Raw genomic sequence first — 22738 nt, 5'->3', positions numbered from 1 at the left:
TATAGTCATCACCAGGAGCAGTGGTGCCTGTAATCCCAGCATCTTGGGAGGCTGAGGCAGGAGGATCGAGAGTTCAAAGCCAGCCTCAGCAACTCAGTGAGGCTTTGAGCAACTTAGCAAGACCCTGTCTCAAAATATAAAAAAGGGCTGGGGCCGGGTGGCGAACCAGTCTCTGGCACCATGTCTGGTTTGTCTGGCCCTGTAGCCCAGAGTGGCCCCCACCCCCGTTGGCATTGCTGTTGGCATTAATGCTCGGACCCAGCTGGGTCCTCACCATCTATTTCCATCTGCCCGTTAACTCCTGCAAGTGTCTCCACGAGGAGATCCACAAGGACCTGTCGTGACGGGCGCCTAGGAGATCGCCGACCAGTCTGGGGGCGCTGGCAGCCTGCGCACCCACCTCAAGATCACAGATTCTGCTGGACATATTTTATACTCCAAGGAAGATGCATCCAAGGGGAAGTTTGCCTTTACCACTGAAGATCATGACATGTTTGAAGTATGTTTTGAGAGCAAGAGGACAGGGCGGATCCCTGACCAACTGGTGATCCTAGACATGAAGCATGGAGTGGAGGCGAAAAATTATGAAGAGATGGCAAAAGTTGAGAAGCTCAGACCATTAGAGGTGGAGCTAAGATGCCTAGAAGACCTTTCAGGATCTATTGTTAATGATTTTGCCTACATGAAGAAGCGAGAGGAGGAAATGCGTGATACCAATGAGTCACCAAACACTGAGTCCTGTACTTCAGCATCTTTTCACTGTTCTGCCTTATGGGACTAGCCACCTGGCAGGTCTTCTGCCTTCGTCGCTTTTTCAAGGCCAAAAAGTTAACTGAGTAATGAGACCAAATCTCCTCCTCCCTCGTGAATCTCAGCCAGCAGAGCATCACTGGGACGCGCCTGACCTAAGGCATCCTATCAACAGCAGCACCACGAAGGCACACTGAAGCTTTCTTGCCAGAACAGATCTTTTTTGGGAGGACTTGGGGTACTACCTACACTCAACAAGACAATGAGGGGCTTCTTTTTAACTCGGGAGGATTTGGACTGGTTTTGCAACAATAGGACTAGTATTAGAGTCACCCGGGACAAAAAATAGGGGTTACCTAGATAATGCCAAAGTCAGCATTGGTCTTGGGTTTCCTCCCGTGATCTACGTGAACCATGTTTGCTTTCCTTCTCCCACTTGCTCAGCAGCTTGGGCTTTCACTCGAGTTCTTTCACCAAGATTTGTATGACCATGTTGAACTTGTTTCATTCTCATTGTCCTCTTTGGGTTTCCTTCTAAAAACATCCTGGCCCTTAGCGGAAATGTTTACAAGATTCTCTTATAAGAGTCGTGAAGGTGATACCTTATAAAAGTGAGCTCAGAACTGTAGATAACTTCTTAAAAATTTTTTTTCATTTTAGACAATTAAAATATTTGTGCTCAAAAAAATAAAATAAAATAAAAAATAAAAAAGGGCTGGGGATGTGGTTCAGTGGTTCAGTGCCCCTGGGTTCAATCCCTGGTACCTAATAATAATGATAATAATAATAATAATAATAAAGTTTATAGTCTTCAATCTGGTTTGATTTCCAGGGTTCTGACTGCTCCCCAAGAAAAACTTTGCTGCATAACAGGCCTGAAATTATACCACTGGCAAATTTCTCCTCTGGTTTAAAATCCTCTCCTTTGTTAAAATGCAAATGCTCCTGGAAGAGGGCGCCCCAGGAAGCCTTATCAGTCCTTTCCATGTGGGTTTAAACAAAGCCCTAGTCTTTTCTGAGCTGCTGGGACAGCAGGTTTCCCGAGTCTGCAGAAGAGGGACTCAGGAGTTAGGGTGGGGCCTTGAGCTCACCGCCAGGTCCTCGCGGGTGACAAACCCCCTCTCCTGGGCTCCACAGTCCTGGAAGAAGGCCTGCAGTTCCGCATCTGCCTGGGCGGACCAGGCCTCTGGCTCTGGGGCTACCGGGGCATCCTGGCCATCAGCTGGCTCTCTGGTTTGCCGTCGCCGACTGGAGCCCAACCTCCGGCCTTTCCGAGGTATTTTCTGTCCATTTTCCATGGCGCCTTGGACCTGGGGACCGAGGAGAATTAAGTGGGCACTGGGCTGCGAAGAAAATCAAAACCCTCTCGTGTCTCCCCATCACCCCCGCAAGAAACTCCACCATCGCCCATGAGCCCTGTCTGATCCGTCCCTGGCTGGACCCTCTGTCCTTGTCCCCCATCGTCCCTACCTCTTGCTCAGGGCCTGGCCTGGAGTGCGTTTCCCCAGCTCTCCACAGGTCCCCATGAAACTCTTCTTTGGCCACCCTATAAAATGGCCCCAGGCAGTTGTCCTAGGAGAAGGGCACCTAGTGTCTGCCCAGACTTGCTGTCAAAGGACCAGTTCTGTCTCCTGCTCCTCTGCCAGCTCATCTCTGCACACCCTGGCAGCATCCAAATGACTGCTCTGGCCCTCTCCCTCCCTCAGCCTCCCTCTCCAGCTCTCCTCTCCTCCTTTGACACACGCATCGCATCGTGAACCCATGTAGCAAAGCGTGCCACCTGACACGCACCCCTCTTCCTTCCCTCCTCACACCCTCGTGATCCATGGGGACCCTGAGGAAAAACTGGTGGCTCCAGGAATGTCAGATTCTCCCACTCCCAGCTCCCATTGCCCCAAATCTCTCTCAATGCTCTCATCCCTGGTCTAGCTCATACCCTCCCTTCCTCAGGAAGCCTTCCCTACAGTCACCCTCGTGCTTCAGGCTCAGTGTCCCCTTATCTGTGACCTGCTATGGTTTGATCGTGTCCCCAAAAGTTCATGTGTTGGAAACCCAACCCTCAGTGTGGCAGTGCCGGGAGGTGGAGCCCCACGGGAGGTGCTCGGGTCATGGGGCTCCATCCTTCAGGATGGATTCAGGCTGTCATTGCGGGAGCAGGTCTGTTACTGCAGGAGTGGGTTCCTTAGTAAAGGGTGAGTTCAGGCCCCTCTTGCTCCCTCTTGCCCTTCTGCCTTCCACCATGGGATGATGCGGCAAGAAAGCTTTCCTCAAATGCCAGGGCCTTGATCTCCTAGATGTCTGTGCTTCATACATTACTCAATCTGTGCTATTCTGTAAGACAGTCCCCTGATGCCTGGGATTCCCCTGGTAGGGACGTCTCTGTGCATCTCAGTCTACACCGATCCTAGAACCTTAGTGCATAGCAGGTGCTCAGACATGAATTGTCAAATTCATTCACTGGGGCCCCTTCATCTGTTGCTAAAGGCCTTAGTTCAGTCAGTTGACAAGAATTTTGAGATAAACGTCCTCCGGTAGAGGACCCCAGGGTAAGGACAAGGGACGCTGGGCCTGCCCTCAGGGCAGTGAGTCTAGAGCACCCGGAGCTGTCGAGAATGGGAAGACCCTGATGGGCACTTAGGGTGGCTTCTGCAGGGAGTGGGACGTGAGCAAGTTCTCAAGGAGGCAGGTGGGATTTGGAGGCGGCAGAACCTGTCTGTGCTGTGGAGGGAGGAGCCTGTTATGACCTGGGTCTGGAACATCCTCCAAAGGCTCAGTGTGTCAAAGGCGTGGTCCCCAATGCACCCACGTTGAGAGGCATTGACTCATGAGGACTCTGGATTAACCCTTTGGTGGTTCTAATCGAACAGACTATTAGGAAGGGGTGGGAACTGCAGGAGGCGGGGCCTAGTTGGAGGGAGCATGCCATTGGGGGGCGTGTCCCGGAGGGGGTCCTCTTGTCCTGGGCCCCTCCCCCAGTCCAGCCCCCATTTCTCCACCTCGCCTTCTCCACCGTGATGCTCGGAGCCAGGTGGCCACGGCCTAAAACCTCTATAAAGCCACGAGCTTACAAAAATCTCTCCACTAAGTTGTTTTTCTCAGGTATTTTTTCACAGTACCCAAAAGCTGACCGACACAGGGCCAAAGGCTGAATGGAACTGTCCTAGGGCTCTGCTTCAGGGACAATGGGCTCATCCAGGGGGTCGGGGCCATTGATGGAGGCTCAACAACTTAGGGAGGTCCTGCCTCAAAATTAAAAATATACTGGAGATGCAGCTCAGGGGCAAAGCACCCCCGGGTTCAATCGCCAGGGCCTGCCCCTGCCCCGTATTCAACATTCAAGGGACTGAAAGAAATGACACCTAGCCAGGCGCCGTGGCGCTCGCCTGTAATCCCAGCGGCTCGGGAGCCTGAGGCAGGAGGATCTTGACCTCAAAGCCAGCCTCAGCTACTTAGCCAGGCCCTGAGCACCTTAGTGAGACCCTGTCTCAAAAAACCAGGTGGGGGGCTGGGAATGTGGCTCAGCGGTTAGGGGCTCCTGGGTTCAATCCCTTTATATCCCCAATATAAAGAAATGACACTTAAATACAACTTGTGGTCCTTAGGTGGATTCCTCTTCAGGACAGGCCTGGGAATAGGGGTGTTTTGGGATCAACCAGGGAGATGTGAGCATGGCCCGGTTAAGCTGATGTTGGGCGCTGTGAAGTCTCCTGGGCATGATGAAGACGTGGCAGTCATGCTGGGGACTCTCCTGTCCTTTAAAGGCAGGGGATGAGGTGTCTTGAACTCACCTTTAGAGGTGACTCTAAACAAATACATAACAAATGAAAAAGGTGCGTGGTGGAGGGGACGTGCAGAGAGCTACGGGCAGAGTCAGCCCTCAGCACAGCGCCGCCCGCTGAGCTATTTGATCAACTCTTCTTAATAAAAAGCCAAAAAGACTAGCCAGGGTCTAGAATAAGGAAGTCCCTCTGTTAATCTGACCACACTTCACCTAGTATTTCACAACCACAAACTGTCCCGTGGAAACAATGATGAGGTGCACATCCCACCTTGGGCCACATCCGTCAACACCCAGAAAGCCACTGTCCATCTCTGTTCACTGTCCCCCTACAAGGGGGACCATGTGGCTCTCCAGGGACTAGTGGAGCTTATCCTGGCACCTCTGGGTTATAGTTAAAGAAAGACTCACTGAGCATCAGTATCAGAAGAGAACCACTTTCTCTCTCTAGACCAAGAGATGTGGTAAAGGCGGCCACAGAGAGGGAGTGGCCTCTGGTCATACTGCTCAAAAGTCACGCAGACCTCTGACCTTCCCAGCTCTGCTGCTCATTTGCTGTGCAGCCTTGGGCAACTCACTTAGCCTCTCTGTGCCTCAGTTTCCTCAAAGGATTAATATCTACCACATCGAGACGCTGTGAGGATTAGATGATTGAAATGGCAACACTATCTCCCAGTCCTCAGCAGCGCCCACCTCCCTGTTCACCTTGACTTTCTCTTAGCACTTGTCACCATCTCAGAATAGTCTCTTACTCTTTTATTTTATAAATTTCCATTTCCGTTTACTGAGATACATGCCTTCTGTGAGTAAGGATTCACTCTTGGCCACCGCTCCATCCCAAATGGCTAGATCAGCGCTTGGCATACAGTTGGTGCTCAGCAAATATTTGTTGAATATGTAATCCACGTCAAGCTCTTTTGTTCGGCACACAATGACCCTGGGTGAGGTAGTGCTGACATTGACGGGGGTGAAATCCTATTTGAGTTGTAGAAAAGCCAGGACGGGTGCAGGGTGACTTCTCCCCATTGCTCAGGTGGAGAAGCAGAGGCCTCAGCCGCCCTGAGCTGGCAATAGATTCTGCACTCCGGCCCCCTCTTGGGATGAGCTTACCCAAGACATTTACTGGGACAGTGGCCTTGGAGCGGGCAGAGGCCCCTCTGGGGGTCACAGACGCCGGCGGGCAGTGCTGGGAGGGACAGGGGCTGCAGAGTGGGCCAGATGTGGGCTGGCTGTGCTCGTGTGGTGTCACTCAGTCTCAGTACTTGGACACTCAGAGCCGCTCACGTGGGCTTCCGGCGGCGGAGATAAGGGGCAGGGAACAAGATAAGCTTCCAGTGTGGAGGCCTCCGACCCAGTGCCAGGCTGGGAGGTCACCGACGTGGCTACCGTGTCCCGGGACTGTCAGGCTCCCACCCTGAAGGACGTCAGAGCCCTGAAATAAACTCCCTGCAGCCACGTCCTAGGGCCCAGGGCACCCTTGACGTCACTCCTGGGGGCTCCCAGCCACACGGCACCTCTGCGGCCCTCTCCTGCAGTCTCCCCGCATCTCCTGGGACCCCTCATGGCCCCACCCTGCAGGGGCCCTCAGTGTCCGCCTCTCAGCCTGTCCCCTCCTTGTCTGTCAGGTGGCCTGGGGCAGGAAGTCAGCAGATGCCCCACGGTCAGCCGCCTCAAAGTCACCAGATCACTTGTCCCCATATATCCCTGCTCACGTTCAGATCAGCCACAGGCCCCCAGGGCCTCGCAGCACAAAAACAGCCCATGTCCCCTTTGTGGCCACTCTGTGACAGCAGGGACATCCCTGAGTCCACCCACAGTGTGGGCACACATGCACCCTCCCAGGCCATCGTCACCTCCCTCCCCCCACGCGGCTCTCAGTGGGACACAAACCCTTCCTGAGCTTGGCTGGGCAAAGGTCCCCCCCATGGTCCGTGACTCAGAACCCCCCCCCTTGAGTCAGCCAGCAGGGGTGGCCCTAGGCCAGCACCCTCCTCCACAGTGCCCTCGGGGACCCTGGGATCCACACCCTTAGCCGTCAGAGAGCTTGTGGCCAGGGACAGTCACTGTCCCCCAACTCCAGCGCCTCTCCCCACACTGCTCACCACAGGGACCACACCAGGTCTGCAGCCCAACACGGGCGCCTGCCTGTCCCACGCCCAGGGACCCCACAGGAGCCAGCTCCCCATAGCGGGGCTCACTGTAGACTCGGGGCGGCAGGCCCCACAGGCTGTCCACCAGGAAGTGGGGACACCCCACCAAGGAAGGGCCAGGGCAGCGGCAGAGGGTAACATGGCACTCGCAGAGCCCTAGGCTCCCTATTGCCACCGGCCTGGCACAGAGGGGCCTGAGCCTGGGTGTGCTGCCCACGCCACCAACTCAGTGACGATAGTCCTGACAGTCACCGAGCCCAGAGTGCCCAAGCTGGGCCCAGAGAGCACCCGGGGCCTTCTCCAGCCTACTTACCCTCAGGAAGGGACGAATCCGGCCGCCTGCCCAGGACCACCAGCCATTAGGGGTAGGTGACCCTCCAGCCTCCCGCCCGGTGCCCTACGTCACACCATGACCTTGGCCCTTCGCCATGAAGACAGACTGGGCTTGCGCCTCCTGCCCACCCTCAGCCCCCAAAGGAAAGAAGCCTCGCACCACAGGGTGGCCCCCACCTTCAAAGGCTCCCCGCTGCAGCCCGGTGCTCCTGGACTTGGTGACAGGGCCCTGCCGCCCTGCAGAGCCCACGCCTGGGGACTGTTAACAGTCTTGTCTCTTGCTTAATCACTCCTTCCGCTCCCAGCCGGCCAATCTCCTGTGGTCACCTGTGGAACTTCCTGCTGAAGCGACCCCTGACTGCCCCTTCAAAGTCTTTTTTTTGCTTTTTAGTAACAGGGAACACTTGAACTCAGGGGCACTCGACCACGGAGCCACATCCTCAGCCTGTTTTTGTATTTTATTCAGAGACAGGCTCTCACTAAGTTGCTTAGGACCTCGCCATTGCTGAGGCTGATCTCAAACTCACGATCCTCCTGCCTCAGCCTCCCTAGCCGCTGGGATCACAGGCATGCGCCCCTGCACCCAGCCCTTTTTTATTTTTATTTTGAGACAGGGTCTTGCTAATTTGCTCAGGCTGCCCTTGAACTTTCAATCCTCCTGCCTCAGCTTCCTGAGTAGTTGGAATTATAGGCATGTGCCACCATGCCTGACTAAATATGATCTCTTAGATGGGTACCTTCTTGCCTAAGAAAATACTGGATTTTCTGTTTGTTCTTGTTTTGGGGGAGCTTTACCACTGAGCCCAGCACTTTTTAATTATTTATTTTTATATTTGAGACAGGGCCTCACTAAATTGCAGAGGCTGGCCTCAAACTTGCCATCCTCCTACCCTAGCCTCCCAGTCACTGGGATCACAGGCGTGCACCACTGAGACCGGCTCAGTTAGTACTTACTGAGCGCTACTCTGTGCTGGACACTGTGCTGAGCATGGAGGCTACCAAGGTGGGAGAAAAACCTCAATAACATTAAGTTCAATAGTGACAAGGACTGCGAAGAGGAGTAGAACGAGTGAAGGGGTGGAGTGGTGGTGGGAGGTGCCTTTAAACGGGTGGTCAGTGCCTCTTCTGGGGACGGTGTCTGAGCCTCTCAGAAGGGCCTAGCACTGGACACACTGTCGTAGGCTCTCCTACTCTGCAGCCTCCAACAGGAGTCGGCTGCCCCGACCCCTAGGTGATAGGATCATTTACCTTTATACCAAGAAGGTTGACAGAGCACCAATGTCTGCATGTCGTGCAGCTGGACAGACCAGCTGGAGGGGCCCGTGCTGAGACCTCAAGTTCTTATGCGTTCTCAGAACGTGTCTGTGACAGCCGAAGTTACTCTCCCTAACAAGGAGCAGAAAATTGTTGAGAGGGTTGGAGGCACAAGCAGAGTCAGAAAGCTGAACTGAAAAAAAAAACAAAAAAAATGAAGCTTCTTTTTTTTTTTTAATTTTTTATTGTTGGTTGCTCAAAACATTACATAGTTCTTGACATATCATATTTCACACTTTGATTCAAGTGGGTTATGAACTCCCATTTTTATCCCGTATACAGATTGCAGAATCACATCGGTTACACATCCATTGATTTACATGTTGCCATACTAGTGTCTGTTGTGTTCTGCTGCCTTTCCTATAAAATGAAGCTTCTTGACTGAGGAGGCAACGTTGGAATCAAACATGTGAGGAAGGAGATCCGGAAAGAGTGTTCAACCGTGAGTGCAAAGGCCCTGAGGTAGGAGCATGCTTTGTGTACCTGGAACAGGGTGACAGCATGACTGAAGGAAGAGGGGACAAGATCGCAAGTAACAGGCGTGACCTAGAGACCATGTGAACACCTGGGTTTTTATTATGAGATGGAAGCCATTTGGAATGTGACATGATCCAACTTGGTTTTTTGTTTTGGTACCAGGGATGGAACCGAGGGGTGCTCTACCACTGGGCCACATCTCCAGCCCTTTCCATTTTTTTTTAAAATTTTGAGACAGGGTCTCACTAAGTTGCTTAAGGCCTTACTAAATTGCTGAGGCTGGCCTCAAACTTGCAATCCTCCTGCCTCAGCCTCCTGAGCTGCTGAGATCACAAGCATGCAACACCCCACCCAGCTTTTTTTTTTTTTAAGATGATAAGGAAGACTTTATTCAAAGAGGGCTCTGGTGATGGGTGAGGGACCGTTACCATGGGGTCTTGCAGTGGGGGAAGAGATTGGATTCAGCTCTCCCAACTTAGAGTTTAAAAGGATCCCGCTTCCATTCTAACAATAGACCATAGACAAAGGCAGAAGCGGGGAGGCCAGTGAGGAGGTGATTCCACTCATGCAGACAAGAGGTGACAGTGGTGGAGGAGGTTGACCCTGGGTGTATTTTGAAAGCCGGGCCAGCAGGGTTTGCTGAGGCATTGGGACAAATGCAGCCAACCCTCCTGTTCTCTGAGCACCGGGTGAGCTGGGTTCTTCAGGCCCAGCCTCCCCGCTCAGCTCAGCCGCCCTTGCCAATCCCTGGCATCTGTCCCAGGGTGACAACCTCTGTAGGCTGAGCCCACCGGCTGGACAGACCAAGTGCTAGGAAACAATGTCAGGTCCTGGAGCTTTTGGATTCGGTGGAGCCAATTTTAAAATCCAGAGTCGCTGGACTTAAACGCACTGAGCTCGGAAACTAGGTTTTACAAAATAGAACGTGAACAAGGGTCAGAGGCGCGAGACCATTCCACAATTAGGAAGGTCTTCACGCCCAGTCCCCTACCTACAGCTGCTTGAATTCACGTCACAGTTTGGCAAATCCCAAAGCAAGGCATCTCTGTTTGGGGGTTCAGTGGTGAAAGCTGGGGTAAAGCTAGGGAACCCTGAGATTCCGGCCTCCATCGTCTCTCTAGCAGGAGCTCAGGCAGGTGGAAGGGTCACGGGAGACCTGGGCTAGACAGCTGGATTCGAAGCTGTATTGGTGAGGCACTTTCCGGAAAATTGAGAAAATCTGAGTTACATCAAAGACTGAGGAGTGGCACGGAAGGGCACTGGTCCCCACCAGCCTCCTCCTAGAATCGTAGTCTAGCACTTCACTTCTCCTTTCTGGTTTATCAGATAGGCAGTGTGACCTGCAAACCTCACCGTGGGGCTCCTGGCTCCTCACCACTTCCTAGGGGCGTGACCTCAGGCCAGTGACTTTATCTTGTTGCCTCAGTTTCTTCATCTGTAAAATGGGGTTGGTGACCGTGCCCATGTTGGAGGTTTGTTATGGAGATTAAACGATAGGCACCACGTAAAGCATTTGGACCGGTGTCAGGCAGATGGTAATCGATGTTAGCTGTCGTTATTTGTGCAATTGTTGAGAGGAGACTGAGTGAGATTCTTCGATGGCTCCCTCCTACCAATCTACACACGGCCTGCTTATAAGTTAAGACTGATTGTCGAGTGGTGAGGGGCAATGACCTGAGCCCTGGGCCTGGGAGCTAGGATGGGGCTGGGTAGGGTCAAGGAGTGGGGCTGGATTTGGAAGACCAGTGCTCAGCTCAAGAAGGAAATTCAAGCAACGGTGAATCATTCCTTCATTCAACAAATATTTATTAAACACAGTGTGGCGCCCACGATGCACCAGGCGCTGGGGTACTGCAGAGAACAAAATGGGCCAAGACCAGCTTTCAGGAAGCTCACAGTCCTGTGGGGTAGGTGGCAAGGGGTAAGCCACAGGGACTTTGTGCCCCTACGTTCACCCCAGCACTGGGCGCGCTGACGGTTAGTAACAGAAGCCACGGTTGGCGCCTCACCCCGCATCCTCCAGGACCACGTCTGTGTTCTCCTGGGGCGTTGGTGGGGCAGGGGCTGGAGCTGGGTCGTAGAGCACTCGCTTGGCGTGTATGATGCCCTGGCTTCTATTCCTAGCACCAAAAAATGAATTAAAATTTAAAAAAAAAGAAACTCATCAATAATGACAAATGCATTCTTTTCAATCTGTATCAGGAAAGATCAAAAATGTCCACATTCACATTCTTTACCAAAATTTAGAGATCCATCACCTTAGTTAAGTGATTAAATGAATTGGGACATTGTCTGTAGTGAAGGGCAACTTACATCTTGTACCTCCAACTGCTTTTTAATTTGGATTTTGGAGGTTGTACAATAAACACCCTCTGGCCCATTTAGTGGAAGACTTGGCTAGCGGCCACATTTGGGTGGAATCCAGAGCAGGAGAGGGCTCCCTGATGGGTGAGGCTGGGCAGAAGCACTTGGGTCACACAGCCCAGCACATCTCCTGGTCCTGAGCATAGCTATGGGAGGAGACGGAGAAGTCTGGAAGCCCCAGGGTGGGGCCGTCTCATCCCAGGCTTCTGGTGCAAGGCCCTGCCCTGGACCATGGGAACAATCAGCCTCTCAAAGGTAGCTCTTGGCCGACACTAAAAGGTAGCTCTTGGCTGAGCTGCAGAACCAGAGCAAATAAAAGACTATTGTTTTAAGCCACTAAGTCTTAGGGTGGTTGATTATATATAGATGATCAGAGCGTGCATGATACAGTACTTGGTTCTTTTTAATATTGTATGATAATTCACTATACAAATATACCAAAATTTACAGGTCTATTCTTTGTCATGGACCCTTCAGTTATTTCTAGTTTGGTCTATTACAAATAATGCTGCTAGGAACATTTTGTACATCTGTAGTGGAAATGTGTGCTCATAGAGAACAGACTTAGAAGAGACCATAAGAGTGTTTTTTGTTTTTGTTTTTGCAGTACCCCATGCGAGCCAAATGCTCTACCACAGAGCTACACCCCAAGCCTATTTCAACTACTTTGGAAAACTAAAAACCCAGCACAAGAAAAAATTCTATACTTCCACCAGCAAATTATGCTTTCCAGTTTCTCCAAATGTTTGACAATACTCAACGTTGTGAGACCTTTTAGTTTGATACTTTCTTGCAAGTACATAGTGGTATCCTATTTTGTGTGTGTGTGTGTGTGTGTGTGTGTGTGTTTTGTATCCAGGATTGAACCCAGGGACACTTAACCACTGAGCCACATCCTTAGCCCTTTTTTATATTTTATTTAGAAACAGGGTCTCACTGAGTTACTTAGGGCCTTGCTAAGTTCCTATTGGTTTTTTTTTTGGTAGAGATTAAACCCAGGGTGCTTAATCACTGAGCCTCCACAGCCCTATTTTGTATTTTTTTATTTAGAGAAAGGGTCTCACTGTGTTGCTTAGCGCCCCTGCACCCCCAGGCTGCCTTTGAACTCACAATCTTCCTGTCTCAGCCTCCTGGGCTGCTGGATAACAGGCCTGTGCAACCGGCTATTATTGTGCTTTTAATTTGCATTTCCTCAATAAGTAATGTTAAGCTACAAAATACACTTTGCAAAGACTACACAACATACCAGAATATTGACAGTGGTGATATCTGCAGAGGTGTGATGATGATTTTGGTTTTATTGGGTTTTTTTGCTACAAGGTCTGTTTGCTAAAATTTCCAAATCCTAAGAATTTAAGTATTTAATTAAAAAACTGTTAGAATGCTTCGGATTGACCCTAGGGCTTCACCCCTGCTAAGCATACATTCTACCACTGAGCTATGCCCCCCAGCCCTTAAAAAATTATTTAATCATGAAAACCATCCCAGAGCCCTCCACCTGTGTGTTCTTATAAATGACAAGATGTAATGACAACAGCAATATTACAAGTAAAGTCATTCATTAATGTTTATTGAGCACCTGCTGTATATCCAGCACCGAGGGAGGGGCTATGAAGGACACAGAGTGGTACAGGGCAGGATCCCTGTCCTTGGGAGGGTTACAGTCTAGGTAGAGACAGGGAACCAGAACAGTTGGGGGCCGGGGAGAAACAGTCCAGGCCAGGATGTAACAGGAACTGGAGGGTGTTCGGGGTCAGACCCACTAAGTGCTTCAGCGCCTCCAGGGGCTCCATGCTCAGTGCTGGGAAAGACGACCACCCCCAACTCCATCTCCTATTAGTCTACTTAGTGCACCTTTCCTCAGCCTCTACGCCCGCCATCTTGGCCATCTCCTTGTTCAGCTGCTCCTCGAAGTGCAATGAAAGTTGGAAGGATGGAGCAGGCAAGGAAGGTCACTGGATGAGTTCCAGGGGCTGGGGTCTGTCCCCCCACCACACACCCTAATATGGAGTGGCCCCCACTCATGGAGGCCTGCCTGACCACCCAGGACCCCCATCCCCAGAGCTACGTAAGAAGGCGGTTGTTGCTTGAGCTGCCCGAGGTAGGACTTGGGAGTCCACTTCCTGTGTGTCCTTTTTCCTTCCAGTCCATGAAGTTGGGGGGGGAGGGGGCAGGTACCCAGAGCCAAAGGACACGGGGGAGGGGAGAGCAGCAGAGGGGCCTTGAGAGTCAGTCGAGGCCCCCCAAAAAGTAAAGGGGGAGCCACCAGGAGAGAAGCCCAAACACTGAGGCGTGCTCCCAGGGGACGGCCAAGGGGGCCATCAGTGGAGGTGGGGAGCTGCTACAGGGCCCACCTTCCCCTACCACAGGACAGAGGTGGGTATCAAGGGCCAGGAGGGACGAAGTGCCCAGCCCTAGTTTAGGCTGTGCCCACTTCACAGTCACCCTGCCCAATCTTAAAGGAGGTGAAGGGACTCCAAAGATTTTTTTTTATGATGACCCCACTTGGCTGGGCCCCCTTCAAAGTGCTATCTATTTACTTCTCAAATGGTAAGGAATTCAGGTTGAGAACCCAAGAAAGGGGTGGAATCACAGAATACTCATGAGACATGAGCAGAGGGAGGGAACAGGTCCCTCAAGGCGGAGGAAGAGGTGGCCGGCATGGAGCCAGACGCCCCCTGACCTCCACGAGAGGACACAAAGAGTATAGGATGACAGGTTTTAAATAATATTTCATATAATAAAAGTATGCCCAGCACTCTGAGGAGCCTATCATTCTACGGCCTAATTTTTCTTTAAATAAATTCTACTGCCAGAGGCTGGGGGGAGAGAGGGCAGGCTGGGTATGTACATGAGGAGGAGTTTAAATTAAAACACAAATAATAATTAAGACGCACAAACTGAAGGACTAAGGCAGAAGATAGGGAGAGGCCTGGGGGCCCCCCCGCTGTGTCCAGGAGTGCGAAGGCTCCAGGGGTGGATCAGGGCCTCCTCTTGGAGAAGATCAGCCGGCGCTTGGAGTGGTAGAAATCTGTGGGGAGAGAACAGACATCAACCAGGCTGGGAGGAAGAGGGCCCTGAGCTACCTGTGAGGACAGACTGAGGAAGGAATGGGGCGCCCCTCCCGAGGCCAAAGGGACACACTGCTAAGTATGGGGAAGAACTTGGAGAACTTCCACTGTTTCCCAGGGGGTAATCATGGTACCCCATGGGCTTTCCAGATGCGACAGCAAGGACACCAGCACCCATCTATCTGCTCTCAGGCATGTTGCCCAGCACAGAGCCACTACCCCTGTGGTTCCGTGAATTGATGAAAATCCAAATCAAATAAAAAACTCAGCCCCTCAGTCACACCAGCCACATGTCAAGGGCTTAATGGCCACACGTGGCCACTATGAGGGCTACTGCACTGGGCTATTCTGTCATTGCAGAGAGTCTACCAAATAGCACTGATCTGGGGATTCCCTAAGATCATCTGAGAGAAGTGCTTTGCACAGTGCCTGGCCCACATGAATGTCGTTGTTATTATTGGCATCATCATTATTTGGTACTGACCAATTGCAAATACGCCATGGGATTTCTGCCTTTATCTCTCAGCCTCGGTTTCCTTACCTGTAAAATAAGTATAACACGGCATGGTGCCCTAAGGATAGAATGAAGGCTTTGGTCTAGGACCCTGTGTAACAAGGGTTCAAATGTCAGCATCACCCATTCATTATCTGCCAAGCACCTTCTATGTGCCACTGTGCTAGGTGCTGGGGATTTGGCAATGAACCAGAGAGAGGCAGGTCCCTGCTGATATCAGTGAGGCCAATATCTTAGCGAGGCACCGTGAGGAAGGACCTGTTGATAGATAGCCAGGCAGGCAGGAAAGGGCGAGGGAACTGTATTGGAAAAGGGAGTACAGTTTGCATAGAGTGGACTAAAAACTAGCATTCTTCTCTCCACTGCAAATTCACTGTGGGACCTTAGACAAATCACTGTACTGCTCTGAGCCTTGTTTCCTTGCTCCAAAAAGGAGGAACAGGATTGGAGATACAGCTCAGTGGAAGAGTGTTTGCCTAGTACGCACGAGGCCTTGGGTTTGATCCCCAGTTCTGAAAAGAAAGAAGCAAGAATGTTCTTTTATTGGTGGGGGGGCACTGGGGATTGAACCTTGGGATGCTCTACCACTGAGCTACATCCCCAGCCCTTTTTATTTATTATTTTGAGACAGGGTCTTGCTAAGTTGCTGATGCTAGCCTCAAACTTGCAGTGGTCCTGCCTCAGCCTCCCCAGTCACTAGGATAACAGGGGCATACCACTGTGCCTGGCGAAGAATGTCTTATACAGGATTGCTAGAAGGACTAACTGAAATCCATCTTAGAAGCTCTTGCCTGGAAGGTAATTATTTCCTAATAAATGCCACCTAGTTGGTCTTGGCTACAAAGTTGCTGTGTGACCTCAAGTAGTAGCTTCCTCTCTGTGGGCCCATTTCCCTCCATCTAAGGTACAAGCTGGACCAGTCACCTCAGCCTCTTTGGATCTGAGAATCCTTCCCCATTTCTGTCCTCACCTGTCATGCTGGTCTGTCGCCGTTTTCGGCCCCCAGAGGTTCCAGGCCCAGCAGGGGACCCCTCAGGTCGCTCAGGGGAGCGAGGCACGAGGGTGCAGGACAGCGACAGGTCCACGTGGTCCTCTTGAGATGACCCCTGCAGCAGGGCGGCTGAAGTGCTGGGCCGCCTGCCCGGGTCATCCGGGCCACCCCGGGGCCCCGGGGTCAGGTAGAGCTTGGGCAGGCCCAGGCCCTTCACGGGCTCCCAGGCGAAGTTGCCTTCCAGGGGTGTTTCGGTGGCAAAGTCGAAGTTCCACCGCTCCCGGGCCTCCTGCAGGCAGCCAGCCATGAGGGCGTCGCAATCACGGCGCAGCTGCTCGCTGTCCACTGGGCCGAAGAGGCGACGACAGGCCTTGCTGCCGTGAGGGACTGGACGAGCATCCCCGGATGGCTCTGTCATGGTGCCTGTGGCTGAGACACAAGGAAGGACCAGTCACTAGGGTAGCTGGGCCCTCCCTTACCAACCAGGCGCTGCTGGGCAACCTCAGGTAGGGTCACTCTGGTCCCTTCCAGCCACCACTCCTCCCCACCGGACACCACCCCAAGCCCACCAACAGACACTGGGGGCTGGCAGAGCTCAGCAGCCCAGCATCCCAACGTCAAGGATGGGAGGAGCTGGCGTTGAAGGGCAAGCTGAGTCCACAGGGATCAGGGTCCTGTTTAGCACCAGGAATTATCAGCTAAAATAAATCTGTCTTCCCCCTTGAGCTGTCCCATTGGTGTGAATGCCCCCAATCCGTGTGAATTGCCAGAGTCTGGTTTCCCAACCGCAGCCCTGGACAGGAGGTCGATTCCCAAATGGTCAGGTGGCAGCTCCTCCAGCTTCCTGACTCCCCCACCCAGATGCCCAAATGGGGTAACCTTGCCCCACAAATGAAAAGTGCCCTGGGCTGTAGCCCTAATAGCTCTGCTGCTTACTACCTAGACCTTAAAAAGTCACTTAATGACTCTGGGCCTCAGTTTTCTCAGGTATACATGGGGCTACATGACAGTTTAAGGAGTGTGGCTGTGGAAGCATGCTCAGGCATTTGGCCAGGGAAGCATCTGGAAGAGAGCTGAGAGGCTGTGACTTGGTGGATCTGTGTGAGGGATCTGGAGCCAGACTGCCTAGATTGGGATCCAGTCTCTGCTGGTTTGACCCTGGACAAGTGACTTAACGTCTCTGGGCTCATCTGTAAAATGGAGGCAGTGATGATGACTGTCTCTGTAGGCAGATGTGAGGATTAACTGAATTATGGTAAGTCACGTGCTGGGAGCAGCACCTGGTGCGTGGAAGATCTTGAAAAATGAAAGTGTTATTATTTCTCTCTGCCTGCAGTTGGGGCTGAGCCTCCTCCCCATCACTCCCCCTGGCCATCAGCTCCTTCAGGCAGCAGCTGACAGGTGCTCTAGGCTGAGGGCCTTTCCCAAGAATGTCATCAGGGGAAAGGAGGGGTGGGTGGGGCAGGGCAGGGTGATGATTTCTCCCAGGCTGAGACACATCCTGCCAGGCTCATCAGGTGATCAGAAGTCTAGACACCTCAGGGACCCTGCCCTCCTGCGTTGCCTGCATCCAAAGAACCTGTTTGGCAGGCACAGAAAATTAAAGGTGGCCGGTCCACCCAGCTCCTCTCCTCCCACTTCAGGAGTGGGAAAACCCATGAGGAGCCCTGGTGTCTACCTGTCCTGCTGTGGCCTGATTCCAAGGCTGAGAAGCCCTACGACCTTGGAAGGGACTGGGTTGTTTCCTAGGGACAAGTCCTGATTTGCAGGCTTGGGGTGAAAGCCCTGCTGAGCAGCCTCCTGAGGCAGGAATCCCTGGACCCAGCCCACACCTACCCCACCCCACCTCTTTGCCTCTCATGATGAGTGCAGCCCATAATTCCACCTCTCAGCTGGTTGGAGAAGGGAGGCACTCAGTGACCTCAGAACACTTTTTTTTTTTAGAGAGAGAGAGAAAATTTTTTAATATTTATTTTTCAGTTTTCGGTGGACACAACATCTTTATTTGTATGTGGTGCTGAGGATCGAACCCGGGCAGCTCGCATGCCAGGCGAGCACGCTACCACCTGAGCCACATCCCCAGCCCCTCAGAACACATTTAAAGGGGCAGGAGCTTGAAGAGATATGCAACTTTCCCTTAAATCACACATCTAATAAAGACCCACGTCCACCACCCTATTAAGGGGTCACACACTACATTGGACAGGGCACTTGTATAACCTCTGCCCACCATGTTCAGGGCAGGGGGTAGGATTTAAATATATTTTTATGTGCTGGGGCTGTCCTAAGCAGTTTACAGATATCAACCCTCTTTGAAAGTGGGTTTGTTAGCTTCTCTTTACAGAAGAAGTAACCAAGCCTCAAAGAAGTAACTTGTCTGAGGTCACACAACTCACAGGTGGCACAGCCAGGGTTTGAATCCAGACCCATTTGCCCTGGGTTCTAGGTTCTGTGCTCTAGTGCAGAACCTGGTGTGGGCAGCACTCTGTTTTTCTCTCCACTATTTTGATTCTTTTAAAGAGATGTCTATTAGAATCATTTAAAAAAATATACAGATTGATGCACCCCTGCTTCCCCAAACCAACTGGTTCCAAATTGAAGGGGATTTATGCACTTAAGACACTTGCCCCAGATGGGCACTCTCTGGGCGCCAGCCCGGGTGGGGGTGGGGACCCACGGATGGGTCTCAGTGCTGCATAGGCACAAGGAGGAGCTAGATATTCCCTGGGTCCTAGGAGCTGAGGGTGGGGCCAGACTCCAGGCAGGGACCCTCTCCCCTTCCACCACCCTTCCTGGATTGTTCTCATAAACCCCTCCTCCCCAAGTTTGCTCTCATGCCCATTATCACGACTCCCATCTCAAAACAACCTCAAATACAAGTCTTCGTTTTACAAACAACTGAGAATGGCTTCCTATAGATGTCAGCCAGTAAATACTGGCTCCCCCGTGATGTCCCCAGTAACTACTGCTGAGTCAGTGGGTGCTCTTTTTAAGGGGCCGTTGGGAGCGATTTCCCGTGAGCGCGCAGGAGAGGCGTTGCCCCTGGCCGGCGGATTGCTACTCGCACCGGGGCCGGGAGGGGGCGCCGGTCTCCAGGCAATGCAGCGCTGGTGGACGGTGCGTGGGCCAAGCCGTGGACAGCGCCCGCAAGTAGTGATGAGTCAGTTTCCTGCCAGGCGCTCCCCGCCCGCCAAAACTTCTCTTCCCCTCCTGCCGCGCGCGTCACTCCGGGGTGGGAAGGGGCGGGGAGGAGGGGCCCAGAGCCGCGAACACGTCACGCTGAGCCGTCCGGCTTCCGAAACTCCCGCCGCTGTTGGGAAACGGCGCGCTCTGGCTCGGCACGCACACACACGCGCGCGCACACACACACACACACACACACACAAACACACACACTCGCGCACGCACAGGCGCGGCGAAATCTTTAAAATTAAAGGTGGCGGGTCCACCCAGCTCCTCTCCTCCCACTTATCTCCACGCCCAAAACTCCCGATGAGTCAGATCCCTGGAAAATAAAAATAGAGCAACGAAAACAAAAACCGCTCGAAAGTCCTCCCAGAAACGCGACGTAAAGGAACGGAAAGAGAAAGGAGGCCTCCTGAGTGTCCCAAAATGCCAAACCCAGCCCTAACATCTGGGAACACCAGGAGAGCGCAAAGTTCCTTTACAGGTTTCAGACGGGGCGGACGCGCCCAAGGAGCGACTCGCCCTCTTACTCCACTCAGCCTGGCCACCTGCCGACTGGGTTGGGGGCTAGGTCCGGGTGCCCCGAGCCCCTCAGGCAGCTGACAGATGCCCTAAGCACCGTCGGGTCCTCCCGCAGCCCCATCCCGCAAAGATGCGAGCCTCTCTGTGCTTCCCTCCCTAGAGTGGGCTAGTGTCGCTCCGCAGTGCCGGCTCCACTCGCGCACCAGAGCCCAGAGTCCATACGCAAGGACAGCGGGAGCCAGGCTTCTCCCGCAGCTGTGGGAGAGGTGGGCAGGACCCCTAGGCTTGCCCGCCTGGCAGGCTGGAGAGAACCCAACTAGCTTCGGTCGCGTTTCCCGGTCCCCGAGGGCGCGCCACTGAGCGGGAGGACCGGACGCCCAGCCCCAGACCTCCTAGTGTCCCGGCTTCCCTGGGAACACTTTGTGCCAGCCAAATAGGTCACTGTGCTGATAGGGGACGGGGACTTCGGTGAGGCAGGGAAGAGCGATTCAGGGGTGCCAGTGTTCCCCAGTCTGGGTGGGGTTCTCATCTCACAGTCCAGTCCCCAGGGTCTCCTTGTCACCGTGAGTCACCTCCTCTCTTGTCCTTAGGAAACATGTCCTAACACGTTCCCGAGGGCCAGGGACACAGCCCGTGCTGACCTCAGCTCCCAGCGGGGCGGCAGACACCAGGGCGTAGAAGACCTGAATCTCAGGGACCTGGACCCAGACGGTCCAGGTCCTATTGGATCGGAGAACCGTCGCGGGTCGGACTCCAGATGAACTTGTTCTACGAGAGTCCCCCTCCCCTTCTCGGCCCCCGCGGGGGACCTGGGCTTCATTTTCGCGCCTCGAGCAGCTGCTCCTGGGGGTCCGGACCCACCCACCTCCAGAAGCAAGATCCTGGGGGCGGCCCTAACCACTTCATCCGTCGCCCCAGCTGGGCTTCAGGGGGCGGGGAGCGTGGCGGGCGATCTTGTCACTAGAGCTCCTGCTGTCCTCGCCGAGTCTCAGATACAGCCTCCCTTGTCACCCGCAAGTGTACCGACGCGCGCGTGTCAAACCCGGCACGCCCAGACCCACGCCAGCCATTCACCTGCCACAGAAACACCTGTGGACTCGGCGCGCGCCCGCGAACAGATGTCCCCGCAGACGCTCGCGGACACGCTGGGCTCAGTTCCCAGCCGACGGCTGGGGGCCGCTGTTCCGCGTCGAGGCTCCCTCACCTCCTCTGGGTGTCTGTGCCTTGTGAATCTGCTCCGCTGCGCCCGATCCCGGCTCTCCAAAGAACTGGCTCCGCAGCTGCTTACACCTCAGCTGGTGCCGCTCGGCGCTGCCCTTTTATAATTAAGCCCGCCCCTGCCCGCCTCCCAGCCGTCGGGAGGCGGGACGCGCCGCTCGGCCCATCGCGCCGCAGAGACACGCCTTCCCGGCTGGAGCAGCGGAACCTGGCACCGCTCCAGCAGGCCAGCGGGTCCGGGAAACTCGCGGGCTGCCGAAGGGCGCTCCCCTCCTCCCCTTAGCCGTCGCCTGGGTCTGTGTGCTTGATACATTTCCCCCACGAAGGGAAGCACAGATCGGGCTTTTTAAAGTTGGCGAATGAGTTGGCACTCCCTCGGGAAGGGACGCATTGTTAGGGTGAGTCCCCTTTCGTGCCTGCCCACCACTGACACACTCTGGGTAAGATGTATTTCACACGGTAGAGAAAATCAGGAGGAATGATGTTAATAGATACAAATCCATAAATAATAAAAATAATGTATCTTTCTTTACAATTCCCGGGAAAAAAAGGCTACTGTACACCATTGTACTTACCCGGACCTCACTAGACACCTCTCCCAGAAGCACCTGAGATGCCCTGAAATCCCAACAAAGCATATTTGAGTCCAGAATAGAATTCAATCCTCATTGTTTCACAGATGAGGAAAGAGAGGCCCAGAGAACTAGAGTATGCAAAGTCATTGCTCGTCAGGGGATTCCAAAGCTTTTCAGAAGGGGCCAACAGCCTGGTGTGCTGGCACAGTTGTGTAACCCTTGCTACTCTAGACACTGAGGCAGGATTGCAAGTTCAAGGCCAGTCCTGGTAACCTAGCAAGACTCTGTCTCAAAATAAAAAGGGACAGGAGATGTGGTAGATCCGTGGTAGAGCAGCCTTGGGCTCAATCCCCAGCCCTGGGTTCAATCCCCAGTATCTAATAAAAAGGGGGAAGGGACAATCTGGTCTCCAGGGACATGGAGAAAGCAGACATTGAACCAGTCTTGGAGCCCCTGACTTCACCTCCCTCCTACCTCTCCAGTAAAACCAGTGTGAATGCAGTAGCTATGCTGGCTAGGAAAGAGACAGATCCGGGCTGTGAGTTATCTCCTGGGTACTCCTCCTCCGCACAGCCCACATAAACTTCTGGGGAAACTGAGGCTCAGATTAGTCCAATGACCTGACTCAGATCACACAGCAAACAAACCACTAAGGTCAGCCCTTTACTTCCTATCTGAGCTCTCTGCTTGTGGCCCTCTACTTCTTCAGGTCCAGAATGAGGGAAATACCCAGCACCCCTCAATTCCAGGCAGTTTACTGAGATGACATTGATAAAGGATACTTCTGGAAGGGTCCACTGATGCTTCTGACCGATGCAGAAGCGAGGTGTCCATGTGCTCCCACCCACCTCCACACCCCTAAGCACCCTTGTTCCTGACCTTGGCCTTCCCTCCTTGACCTCAAACATTCCCAGTTTTGTTTTTCAAAAATAACCAGAATGGAGTGTGAACAGAAATCTCACTAAAAAACTGAATTTGGATTTGCATCAGCTACAGTTACTGATGTCTCGGGCTGTTTGGTGTCTGGAAATCTCTGCCCGGACATGCCCAGTCTTCTTCCTCTAATGCAGCTGACCTCAGAGAGGACAGGCCCCCTTCTTCTCAACTGTGGGGATGGAGTCCCAGCAGGGGTGGGAGCACTCAGGACCAGACTCTCCGTCCTGCCTGGCCCTGCAGTCAGGCCAGGACCACTCCCACCTCTGGCTGCTGTCTCCCACCTCCTCTCCACACCTAGGTCATCCAAAGGCTAGGTTGTCAGATGTACAGCAGAGGACAGACATGTCCTCCTACTGACTTGAATCCCCTTGGCTTTCAAGCATTTCAGAGAGACTTGACATTATCTATGTGTCTACTTTAGGGGGAAATTTTTAAATGAAGGATGGTCGGGAATTATTGAAAGTTTTGTGGTCCTGAGCCTCACAGTGAAATAATTATTTTTTGTTGGTGATGTTGGGAAGTGAAAAAAAATTCATAACTTCTGGCTCACCACAACCAC

General features: G+C 53.1%; 2 protein-coding genes and 1 pseudogene across 5 annotated transcripts in view; 1 reads left to right on the top strand and 2 right to left on the bottom strand.

Annotated features, from left to right (window-relative positions):
• Positions 1-7312, bottom strand: part of Rab44 (RAB44, member RAS oncogene family) — a 30913-nt gene extending 23601 nt beyond the window's left edge. Inside the window, exons 1-2 of one of the 2 annotated variants that reach the window (XM_015487657.2) lie at positions 7189-7312; positions 1842-2060 (exon numbers count right to left, since the gene is read on the bottom strand). In XM_015487657.2, coding sequence (XP_015343143.1) covers positions 1842-2048 — 207 coding nt within the window. In that variant the 5' untranslated portion in view covers positions 2049-2060; positions 7189-7312. Of the gene's footprint in view, positions 1-1841; positions 2061-7171 lie in introns of both variants that reach the window. The other variant, XM_048805208.1, reaches the window with a different exon arrangement.
• Positions 166-855, top strand: LOC107143855 (annotated as a pseudogene). Its single transcript, XR_001503727.2, has one exon. The product of XR_001503727.2 is annotated as a transmembrane emp24 domain-containing protein 10-like (transcript).
• Positions 7313-12708: 5396 nt separating the features above from the next.
• Cdkn1a (cyclin dependent kinase inhibitor 1A) lies at positions 12709-20780 on the bottom strand. Of its 2 annotated transcripts, none has more exons than XM_015487655.2 (3): positions 20655-20780; positions 15722-16171; positions 12709-14197 (listed from the first exon to the last, which is right to left on the bottom strand). In XM_015487655.2, exons 2-3 carry the CDS (start codon positions 16158-16160, stop codon positions 14148-14150), a joined length of 489 nt encoding a protein of 162 aa, XP_015343141.1. In that variant the 5' UTR covers positions 16161-16171; positions 20655-20780; the 3' UTR covers positions 12709-14147. The 2 variants fall into 2 exon arrangements, with proteins under 2 accessions (XP_015343141.1, XP_015343142.1); XM_015487656.2 differs by having other exon boundaries at positions 20525-20666.
• Positions 20781-22738: the final 1958 nt, after the last annotated feature.

The sequence above is a fragment of the Marmota marmota genome, unplaced genomic scaffold, assembly GCF_001458135.2.
Source record: "Marmota marmota marmota unplaced genomic scaffold, marMar, whole genome shotgun sequence".
NCBI classification, from domain to species: Eukaryota; Metazoa; Chordata; class Mammalia; order Rodentia; family Sciuridae; genus Marmota; species Marmota marmota.
The sequence above is the reverse complement of the archived record's forward strand: the minus strand, read 5'-3'. Positions and strand labels throughout refer to the sequence as shown.